General features: G+C 35.1%; 1 protein-coding gene across 1 annotated transcript in view; it reads right to left on the bottom strand.

Annotated features, from left to right (window-relative positions):
- ap3b1a (adaptor related protein complex 3 subunit beta 1a) overlaps positions 1-12,390 on the bottom strand; it is a 119,196-nt gene that overhangs the window by 89,285 nt on the left and 17,521 nt on the right. The window contains exons 4-6 of the mRNA XM_015365489.2: positions 10,611-10,706; positions 7,399-7,559; positions 6,928-6,994 (exon numbers count right to left, since the gene is read on the bottom strand). Of these exons, the coding sequence (XP_015220975.2) occupies positions 6,928-6,994; positions 7,399-7,559; positions 10,611-10,706 (324 nt within the window). The remainder of the gene's footprint in view (positions 1-6,927; positions 6,995-7,398; positions 7,560-10,610; positions 10,707-12,390) is intronic.

The following is a 12,390-nucleotide window of genomic DNA, read 5'->3' as shown; positions in this document are numbered from 1 at the left end:
TCTTCAGTGGTTGCTTAAGGTTAGAATAAAAAAGTAACATTTACTGCTTATCTTTTGAAGATAAGTCTCCAATTTTTACAAAACAATAATAGTTCAAAACTACCATTAAACTATAAATGGCTATGTCCTTTGAGCAAGCTTTATTACTATTCCATTTCATGAATCACAATATTCTTTGGGCAGGGCGCCAATTCTTTTTTAACCGGTCACACATGACTGCATAGAATCAAGCTTTTGATTCCTGAACAGAATCATCACAATTGTCCCTGTAGCGAGCTTGTAATATTTAGATTTTATTTTCCATTTATGGATTTTTCCACATTAAAGCAATAAGCAGGAATCATTCGTCTCCCTGCGGTTGCCAAAGCTTTGCTGTGCTGTTGCTATGAACTTCAGCCATTAGCTGTGCTCCAAGGTAAACTACATGCACCATCAACAAAACTGACACCCCATCTATGGAGTTCATATTTTCTCTAGATTATCTATGCTAGTTGACAAGCTGGTAATGGAAAAATCACACTAAGCAAATGGGTCCTCTAATAACAATAAATTTCCTATAAAATTATGAAGGGTACAAAACGTTTCCTTGCATCTATTTTGTCATGAATTCTAATTAACGCCACGAAAACCTGAGAGTGCTGGGTCATCACTAGAAGACTGCTGAGGCTTGATTGATAAGATAGTGTAAGTTGGCCCACTCTGCCAACGTCCCCTTCTTTTAAATTAATGGCCAACCCACCTACCCTAATCATACAGCCCAAATGATATTCCCCCTTCTTATTTCAATTTTCTACAGGCATGGAAAATAGGAAAGATCACTCATTTATCTTGTAATAGCTGGATAATAGATCTATCACAATGAAACATCTGCACAAACTCAGGGCCCTCCCCTCCCCCCCCTTCGCATACAACACTGAACACTCCTTCTCACTTTCCCCACCGCCACCTACAATACTAAATCAATACCCTGTGTGAGCTGTGGGCTAGCCACACACTGGACTCTTTTCTGCCTTGTTTAGGTATACACACAGAATTTGGTTTCAATTCAGGCAAAATCAAAAGGAGAAAGATCACAATTCTACTGCCACGGTCAGGGTTTGCCGGCACAAAATAACGCAAATGTGGAGACAATACAAAATCGTACGTGGAGTGTCACTCATTTTTCTTTCTGTCTTGTACCATTATAATTATGGGTAAAATACACTATTGTGCTGTATTTTGAATGTGTCATTAAACCAAAAAGTGCACCCCTGGGAATATGCTTTCCACACACATGAAGTATGGGCTGATTACTTTTACTGAAATCTGGGTTCTCAAAGTGGAGATGTATGTCGCCAGATTTACTTATCCAATTGAATTTGACATTTTAATGAGTCTCCAGTACTGACTGGCCCAAGAAGACAAGTTCTCATTTTCACTATAATTCAAGCAAATGTAAAAGACAGAGGATATGAATAGCCTTCTTGCCGTCATTCGTCATTTCACTGAATCAGACTATTCATATCTGAAACAGGATTCAAAACACAAGTTAAAAAATACTGCAGCTTCTAAACTGCACAAACAGCACATTGTTACAATTACATGATATACTAAAATAAATGTACTTCAGACAATGAAGTGTTAAAATCTATATGGGAAAGATGTCAAATACTCTTTAAAATGTTATTATCCTTGAAACAAATGATAAAACAGGTGCATGTGACCAGAAATAGTTTCTATTCTGGATGGAGAAAGTCTAAATTTCAAACCCTGAAGCACCCATTTATCCCCATATTATCTTAACTATAAAACTTTAAATCAAAGTTTGATATTATCTTGTGACGTCTCTCTAGGTCTCTACTCATAACACCGCTGTGATCCCAGTTGAGTAGCAAATCTGTCATTAATTATATTAAAATGGAACATAATATTTTTTAATGTGTGGTTATCCTTTTAACTATTTCAAGTCTTGCAGAAAGATTGTGAATTAGGCAAATTATTTTGGAAGTGTAAAGTGTTGTAATGGAAAGATACAGGGAGACTCCCAAAATTAACTGTCACCAACTGTCACTCAAGTGCTCACAGAGATGTCTGTGGTTCTTTTTCATATTTTAAAAATACATAGAAAAACTTTTTAGTATGCTAAATAACTTACTTTCTCAGCAAACTAAAAACAAGTTCTGATAAAAGACTAACCATCCATAACTACACAATGAAAACAAAAAAAATCTTGTTAAATAGTACAAATGCGTGGCTATTAAAAATCATAAAATCAAGAAAAAAATATAAAATGAAACTTTAGAAGAAGAAACGGCAAAGGTTTAAAAAAAGTTTTGACAACTCTAGCACCTAAAGGAGTGATATACTCAGCATGGAGTTTTACTATTCTTCAGAGAATGTATTTGTATTATGCTCAAGGAAACTGGTTAGTTAGGTCTTATTTAATATGACTGCACAACAACCGTCTAAGAGAAGGGGTGGAAAAAAATGTTTGAATCCAGTATATCCACTTGCATGTAAATAAAATACTGTTTACAGAACATATAAAAATCAATAAAATGCATTAACAAACACTGAATATTTATAAACATACTGTATGCCATCAGAGCTGTGGGAACTGAAAGCTATACTTTTTGTAAGTCTATGATGTAGCCCAAGTCACCCTCAACCCAAACAGGTCAAGTGCTGTTTTTCTGTATGCTCATGTTCCTCGGCTATTAACACTGCTTGATTCGATCAACACGATTTAATATTTCAAATCACTTGGTCAGCTTTTAAGATCACATGGCCTCAGCTTTCATTTTTACGCTGATGATACTCAAATATACATCCATACTAAACCCGACACTGATGTGGCTGTCTCTATTCTATCTAATTGCATCTCTGACATAAAAATTTAGATGACTTAAAACTTCCTTCATCTTAACTGTGACAAGACTGAAGTCATGCTTATTGGTACCCCCCATCAACTTCGTAAAGCCAGTCCTGTAACCCTGTCTGTAGATGGCTCTGTACTTGAGCTTCAATCAAAATTGAAAAACCTTGGGGTAATATTCGATTCTGGCTTAACATTCGACCCACATGTACAGCATACTGTCAAAACATCTTTTTTTCACCTTAGAAATATCACAAGACTACGCCCTATGCTATCATAAACTGTGGCTGAAATGCTGATCAACATATTTGTATTCTCTCGAATTGACTACTGCAATGCTCTACTCCCTGGGGTTTCTAAATCTACTCTGAACAAGCTGCAGTATGTCCAAAATTCAGCAGCCAGAATCCTGACCAGGTCTAGTGCAAGTGTTCACATTACTCCTATCCTGGAGTCCTTGCACTGGCTTCTGGTCAAATTCCACGTAGACTTTAAAATCCTCATGCTCACCTACAAGGCTTTACATGGCTTGGCACCTCAATACCTGTCTGAACTTTTATCGCCCTACTCCCCACCTCGCAACCTCCGCTCTTCAAATTCTGCCCTCCTTACTGTCCCCCAAGCCCATCTACATTGTATGGGCGACAGGGCCTTCTCCTGCTATGCCCCCAAGCTCTGGAACTCTTTGCCCAAGGATATTAGAGAGTCACCTTCTCTAAACTCCTTCAAATCCAGACTCAAAACCTTCTTCTTCAGAAAAGCCTTTACTTAACTGGTTCCATTCTTCACCCCTCTGCTCTTCTTAATACCATCTTCCACGGTCTCCTCTATTATTATTGTTGTATTGTTGTAATTATAATTGTGTCCTATCTTGTGAAATTTTCTTATTTATTGTTGTAGTCTTCTTATTTATTGTTTATTGTCATCCTGTAAAGCGCTTTGAGAAGCCACCTTTAAAGGCGCTATATAAAATAAAGTTTATTATTAATATATATTATTATTAAATAAGACCATAATGAAATTTCAGAAGTTTGAACTGTAGTTTAATGAACTGACTGTGTTTATAAGCCCTATCTCAAGTTCGCTTAAGTTCACTGCACAGCATCAAATGGTCAGGGTCACTTCTTCCATATACTGTAGTTAGCGATGTCTGATGAAGACAATAAAATATGTAATGATAGGAGTCCTATAGCTTCAAACATAACTTTCTATGCAGTCCAATAACTGACTATAATCCTTAATATTGACCCTTTAATGTTAAACAGTGACTAAAATGCTTAAACACCAAGATTGAAAAGAATGGTTTTATAAGGTTATTATACATTCCAGATATAGTTTCCACTATCTGGTAGACATTTTATAATACACATGCTACGGAATACAACAGTTTTCTTCATTCAATGAATCTGAACCACAGTCCTGAATTTAAGATAACTTGATTTCTGCTAAACACCAGCACATTAATATAAAGTAATTATTTCAATTGTCCAGTGGGTCAAAAATGGGTTACATCATTTACAGCATGAAAGTCTTTTAACAATTTATATTTTATTTATATTTAAAGACACCAAAGTGTCCCACCTATTTCTGTTATTTAAAGTTTCTTTCAGTCGAAAGTTTTCCATCTAGAAACAAATGTGTCGCTTTTCAACTAGAATTAGGTCTTGAATATATACTTTATATATATTTTTCATATTAGAAAAACACAACCACAAAACCAATCAAGTCTTGCAAAGAACCTTTCTGTATTCATTAGTTGATACTGGTAGAGTGTTACACAAATATTTTCTTCAGGTGTGGAACTAGATATGGAATAAGATGTGTCCACGAAAGCCAAAACAGTAACAAATGAATATTACATTGCCAATAACAACAAGGAATAAAATTGATTAAGAACAACAAATATTTACTACTGTTGTTTTATAGGTAAGCTGCCAGGAACAAAACACAAACAAAATGGTAAAATATCTCGCTCGAGCAAAACTGTTTTGCCTGCAATGATCCAAATGACACCTGCTAGCTCATTACAAGGCTCCCTGAGAAAGAGCATTTTTGTACAGGGAAGTGATCATTCTTCATTAAAACCTTAAGTAAACATGCAATGCATCTGGCGCATGATATTTTCTACATGAATTTCAATTAATTTACAGTTGCTTTTGTAGCCTGAACATCTTCCATCTTCTAGATTTAAATTATTTTTTTAAGTGTGTTGTGTGAATGCTTTAATTTGTGATTGGGGAATTAAAAAGCTGGAGAGTGCAGTTGCTGGTTTCTGACATTACAGTTCTTAGATAATTAAAGATAAATCTTTAGACCCAGTCATCAAGACAAGGGGAGCATGAAGATCTCCTTTTCTTTTTTATTATTTATACAGTGTACATAAACTGTTACGAATCCACCATTCTATAGTGAAAATTACTCTGTCACAAGGCCTAAATTAAATAGAGGAAGGAATGCATTAAACCTTCTTCATGCTGTCAAGTTAGCTTGGCTTTCCCCTGTCAGCTCTTGTTAAATGAACAAGGTTTACAAAAACAACACCAAGGGCTTGTTTTCAGCCTGTCAGAGATACAAAGGAACTCTTCTAAAGGTTACTACAATGATGCCATCTTCTTTTAGTTACCAAGTATCATGGGCATTAATTAAATTGCTCCCGATATTCTCACACATTTCCTAACACCTGTGCTATTAATTACACAGGCATTTAAATTAGGCGTTTTCTTGATTTTTTAAATCCAAACAAAAGGGACGTATAGTACACCCACACTGTTTCTAATACCAGACAGAAAAGAGGAGTTATGTTTGTCTTTTTACCTCATACAGATGTACTGCCTGGCAAAGGTCCTTTCATAACCTCAAGAATGTATGTTACCAATCTAAATGTCAATTATTAAATTAATTTAAATGTGCAGGGCTCCAAATAATATATTTCAATGTTTAAAAACGAGCTCCAACACTCCCCATTTACGTTAGCATTTAAGTCTACTCCTGAACACATGCTAGTTTCGTTTTTATAACTGCGGAGTGAAGAAACACTCAAAAGCAGAGAGTTTCATGTATGTACAGTAGCTCTAGTACTAGTATGCTTTTGTATGTGGCCAGGTAAAAAACTAGTCTAACATTTTAACCATTAGTCTTGTGTCTCTGGTGATACTGGTTCAATGCATCACAAGAATTAAATGAAGTGTGGCAATGCTTTTCTCCTGTGTTTACGTTTTGTGTTACATAGTAAATAAACCACAATATAGAAAAATGAGCTTTGTGAACAGTCTTTGTACAAAGGGATATTGCCTATAGCCTTAATTGTTACTAATATTAAAATACATTCTGAAAAAAACAATTGCATCTTTTTTTTTTTGCTACCATTACATATTTCAAGAAGGCATAAAATAATAAAATCTTTATAATGGAGCAAAAAAGAAATCATAATACATATAAAAATAAAGTTTAAAAACATGGAAAACACCAATTCTAAAATGCAAATCAATCGTGCCAGATATTTAAAGAACATCAGATTTTCTGGTCACCTATCAATTACAAGTTAATACATTTTCTTTACTTGTCTGCTTAACATAGCAATTCCCACTCCCCAGGAAAAAGAAGTAACTTCACTGAAAGCAGTCACTTGTTTACAGCTAGCATTCATTTAGATTTAATACAACCTTCAGTAGATGATAGCTGGCACTTGAAAGAAGTTCACTGTGTTTACATCTCTTTATAACTTAAAATTAAAAATGGCAAATTCCAATTGCATTTAAAAACATTGAAACAATAACATCAAAATGAATAAACAAATTATGTCCATAGTCATGTAACCACATAAAACTGCTTGAGTAGGTCTCCCCCATGTGTCCAACAACTCTTATTGCACAGAAAGGCCCAGCCTTAAAATGCCTTGGTAAAGGCAGGTCGTCAACAGATAAGCTTATTTCTCTCCAGAAGCACAAACCTCAATATCAGGCAGGCGTAATGTATGTAAAGGGACATCCTTGGCAAATTCCCTCAATGTCAGATGCCAGCAGTAAATTCAAATTAATTTCACCAAGACGGCACTGATTAGTCACTGTACTTACTGTGCTTTTGTCCTTTAACAGTTTCTCTATGACCTCAATTAAATGTTCTTTCTGATCCGGTTCAAGACTAGGAAAAGATAACGATACAACACAAATACAATTATTAAACATACAAGCAACAAAAAAAAAACTGACTACTGAAGAATGTATATTTCTTACAGCATTCAAATAGTTTCTAAATAATCACCTATTACCAGACTTTTCACCTGAAGAGTTTTCGATTTTCCCCTCCCTCACTCTTACACTAAATTAAATCTTTAGTCTTAGCCCTCACACTACAAAATGGTTAGTTTCCTATGTTACGTGGTAAAAAACATTAATTTCACAAAGATGTGCATACACAAGCAATAATGGATTTTATTTAGCAGTGTGGTAATGTTAAAAGAATGCAATTATGATCAGCATGCTTTACACCACTGTGTAATTCTTGAATATTTGTCCATTCAATCTCTTTAACCAAGATTCATTTACCTGTACAGTTTCTGAATCGCATGAGCTGCAGTTTTTCTGACATAAGGTGACAAATCAGTAGCTGCTTCTTTAATGGCCAGCATCATGATTGGAACAATAATAGGCACTCGGATGCTGGATAAAACTCTCAGAGCGCTTGCACGGATCAGCTGGTTAGGATCCTACAAAACAGAGGGAACAGAAAACACCTAAAGGTAAGTGCACTTTATTCCCCTTTAGCCTTAAAAACTGTACGTCTACATGTTTAATGTAACTTGCTATATCAGGCAATATCCTTGAGGGTATTCCAAACAAAGTATATTCCTCATTTCCTATTAAAAATGCTATACTTAATTGCAGTCTTTTACATTTGTGATGATTTCAATCTTCTGCATATTTCTTGCCAAAAGCCTTTAAAGAGGTAAAGCACTGCTTGCAGTTAAAAATGTATTTCATTATTGATTTTTACATTCCACATGAAATGTAATACAACGGCATCATGAAAAGCCAAGCAGTACATACGGTAGGCGTTTTAGCTCAAGCATCATATGCTTGGCTGGCTGGCTTTCTGAGCAGCATGTCACACACTTCTCTGCTTGCTCTGTGAACATGCTGTAATACTTAAACTTGGTGCCACATCACCGTAGCTCTGAAGCCCCATCTTGGACAGTTTCATACACGGTGGACTACCTACCTGTAAGTGCTGTGCCAGCAGTCTGTTTCAGGCTGAAAGTACCTTTTTCAGAGCCCGTTGTTAAGATAAATTGAAGCATGATTGAGAACTAGCAGGGGTTGAAATAGGTTTTCTGTACAGGAGTGAGAATCGTAGAGGCAGCTTTTAAAACGTCAACGTCTCAGTTAGGATATCTGACCGTTGCTTTCTGCCTCTGCCATAATACTTTCAAAAACCCGAGTCCAGAAATGTGCTCAAATATCCGTGTACGGGGCATTTACTTGAGTTTTCTAGCTCTGTAAGTTGTGGAAATGTCTGCAATTTATGCAGGGAAAACCATTTACTTTTTGCAAACCTTTTTAGATTCATACTCGATATACATTTTCTGTGGTAAAAACAAGAAAATCTATAGTTCTGAAAAAAAATGAAATACTGGTTAATGTATTTCATTACATTTATTTAAATAAATACAATTTATTTATTTTAGAATTATTTAGTCTTTAGTTTAGTTAGATTATTTTTAAAATAAGACACATAAAGCAAAAACAAAAACTGTCCATATGCTGAAGGCTATATGAACATACGACATTGTTAATTAAGAATACAGCAACATTACATTCACCTTGATCTAGATCTATGATAAATATTAAATGTAATACACACATATAAGAAGACACCTAGTGCATTACTATGACATAATAGATTTAAAATTATCAGTCTTATATCATGAAAAAACACTACAGTGTAGGAAGTCGTTTCAAGTGTTATCCTAACAGTAACTGGATATGTACTTGATTTCAACTCATTAGGCCTCTGAACAATAAAGAATAATATGAAACTTGTGTTTCAATAAACTGTAATAATCTCCGTAAAAATAATATCTGAAGAGATACATATAACCTATAGGAAGCAAACAAAAGGTTAATGGCCACAGAAAAAAAGAACAGTGTGGTTTGGAAGTGGACTTAGTGTTGATGGAACTTGCTGTCTTTCTCTGCTCAAATGGATTTTCCACAAGACTGAAAATGAGTATCAAGACCGACTACAAGAATGAAGTGCCCCCGATTACAACTTTTAAATCATCAGGTAAGTATTTCATCGTAATTCGATGAGTCTGAAACTTACTGTATATACAACAGTATATTAATCAAATTAATAAAAATTTCAAAATTGCAGTCTCTGGTGGCTCCCATGACACATTTCTAGAATTGGAACATCAATGCTTGGCTGATGTGGGATGAGAAGAATGGATTGCACAGGAATTTCATAGACTTCCTCAGGCATATGCATTAAAAGCAGTTTTAAGGTAACGGAACTCATAGAAACCGATCTGGATGACAGAAACCCTCTTAGAATCCTGTCACCCTGATAGATGGGCCTAAACTATTCATTGTTCTATTCATAGCGAGCAGCAGGTAACATTTAAAAACCTTTTAAAAAACAAAGCTACTTATTAATGAATACCACCTTGTATTTAGAAATATCTGTAAGTACCAATCCGCTTAGTACCATTAAATAAACTATTCAAATTATTTTCAACAGAATTAGAAATAACAGAACAATATCTTATTCAAATGAAGTTACATCAACAGCAGTAACAATCTTGGTTTTTATATAAAATGTAACATGTCTCTCTAAATCATTCAAATACAGCCTAACTTTCTCAACTCATCACAATTCGCTATAACAGATTCACATTCACAGGCCTGAGGATGTTTTTAAAATTCCTATATGACACTGTCATCATCATCCTCAAAAATACACTTTCCCAATTTAAAATACTAGTTTTTAAAGTCTTTCAGCCTCCCACATTTCGCTCTCATCAAAAAAAGCAAAGCAACCAAGACAATCCCGAAAAAGTGTTACAGCAGCTACCGGAGACCAAAATCAGAAATACTGTAAAAATTTGCTTTATTAACACTTGATCGCATATACTACACTTTTCTGGATTTCTTATTGAACAATACTTCACTAAGGTTATAAGTTTAAGATATAATTATATTCTTCCGAATATTTAGTGATCCATCAATCAAGGTTTTAAGCACTAATGTGTCTCAGGCTGACTCTGATCTTTCACACACACACACATGCAACTTACGTAACAAAGACCAAATACCACACAGCAAGTATCTCTTCTGACCAGCCCTTTCAAGAACTCAGTCTTGGTCAGGACCCTCCCAGATTTGGAGAGAAAGTCAAATTAAAATTGGCAATTATTAATAATACTACTGTTCTAAACAAAATCCACCAGAGGCCTTGTCAGTCCCACTGTGTGAGTGTTGATTTTAAACACTGATAGAAATGTGAGGTGAAAGACATTTTTAAAAATACCCCCCAGGGGAGATGCATTTGAAACAGCACCCCATGACAACTTCATGACAGAAGAATGCTTGAATATTCCTAATACAAATATTCCAGTTTGAATAAAATCAGGCTCCAGGGGACCTCTGGCTGACAAGCCACTTACCACGGCACTGCTATAGTGCATTTTCGGGAGAAGCGCCCCAACAGAAATGTGACGGTGCAAGCCTGGAAAAACCCATTCTAAATGAAGACTGACCTTCAGTGCACGCTGGAAGGTACTGATGGACAACAGGGCCAGATCCTGCTGCTCTTCTGCATAGCGAACCAGGTACACGTACACCAATTTCTTCAGCTGAAAGAAAGAGCTGGTGACTTAGAGCAGAATTTAAAGGCAAATAAGTAAAAAAGAAAACATTCACTTGCCTTAATCGAAGCATTCTGATTTTGTGGACTTTTATGATTTTTTGGACAAAATCAACATTCTGAAAAGCCATTACATGTACCTGTTTTTGCAGTATTATTGCTTTGCTGGTAAATTTCTCAGGCATATTTCTCTAATTTCTCTAATTTCTCTAATCAAGGAAACAAAAAATCACTTAACATTTTTTCTTCTTTCTTTCCCCCTCTTATTTATTTTGCAGCACAGAGACTAAGAGCTTCCTATTATTTTTGGAAGGGACTGCCCTTTCAATGGAAGATTAATAAAAAAACAGTTTTGTTAGAAAAACCAGAACCAGTCAGCAGGCACTTGTGCTGTTATCGTTTCTCTACAGTACTGGTGACTGTGTGAAAGAGGAAAGGGTGTTCAAATATTTGCTGATGTGCTGAAGTGTTTCATCTGGAGTGCAGAGATCAAATATTTCATAATTCATTTCGATTTCTCCATTTAAGCAGCTTGAACTTGGTGAACAGTAGGATTTCAATCATAATTTCATCAATTATCACCAAATTAATAGCGTAACTTAGTTTAAAAGGATACAGTGCTAATATGTCAGGAATTTTTAATTTAATAAATAAGTGTTAAGACTTTGATAAGGATAATAATTGAAATACTGAGGTTGTATTGCCATAATTATGCGTGAAAAATTTCAGATTCACAAGTTCATAAAATACAGGCTCTTCTAATATGAATTACTAGCTAGTACTTAAAAAAATAAAGCATTCTGTTAGAAAAACAGCAATTGGACCACATTATTAAAGGAACATGTAACCTGAATGACAAGTTCTTTTTCAGAATAACAGACACACAAGAAGCACAGAAGATTTGTTGCTATTTTTCTAACATTTCATTACGAGAGTTTGGATAAATTAGGTAATATTGCAGACAATACATTAAAATTAAACATTACTTATTAATCAAACACTGCATAAATCATTCATAATTATATGATAAATAACAATGCTTGGCATTTAGACATAAAAATGCGTTGTTTTTTTTTACTTTTGCTTGATAATTTAGTGAAAAGAGCATCATTCTCTCATTACCTCCCACACCTTATCAACATGTAGGTATGAAAACCAAAAGGTAAGGAACAGGACAAATTTCGCTTGGTGCACTGAATGAAGTGGAAAGAATTCCTTCATCGTACAGGCCCCATACAGATCCACCGATTAAACAGCAAAAGAGAAAACAACACCATTGAAAGAAGAAATGAAGAAATGTAAGAACTGCAATGGAATAGAGAGGAAAAGCAATTGCATGTATAGTTCTGCCAAAAACTTTGATTTTGAATTTAAAGCTGATCAATAATAAAATGGTTCAGAGTTCCTTAGGGTGGAGCTCCATCTGCTGAGATTTTCCGCTATTGTTTTTGTTTAGCATTCCAATCTGGCTGAGCAGTTAAGGAGGCTTCCCTGCCTATATGACTTCACAATGGCAAACAAAGGTGTTGCCACCCACAGCATGAATTCTTATTTAAAACATGATAATATTTGGGGCTTTGCCATCCTGCAAGCTATTAAAAATAGGTAAAGCAACAGGAAATGTAGCTAAAGCATATGCATACAGAAAACATGTACCGTACTTCACCATGTTA

This window comes from Lepisosteus oculatus, chromosome 3, assembly GCF_040954835.1.
Source record: "Lepisosteus oculatus isolate fLepOcu1 chromosome 3, fLepOcu1.hap2, whole genome shotgun sequence".
NCBI classification, from domain to species: domain Eukaryota; kingdom Metazoa; phylum Chordata; class Actinopteri; order Semionotiformes; family Lepisosteidae; genus Lepisosteus; species Lepisosteus oculatus.
The sequence above is the reverse complement of the archived record's forward strand: the minus strand, read 5'-3'. Positions and strand labels throughout refer to the sequence as shown.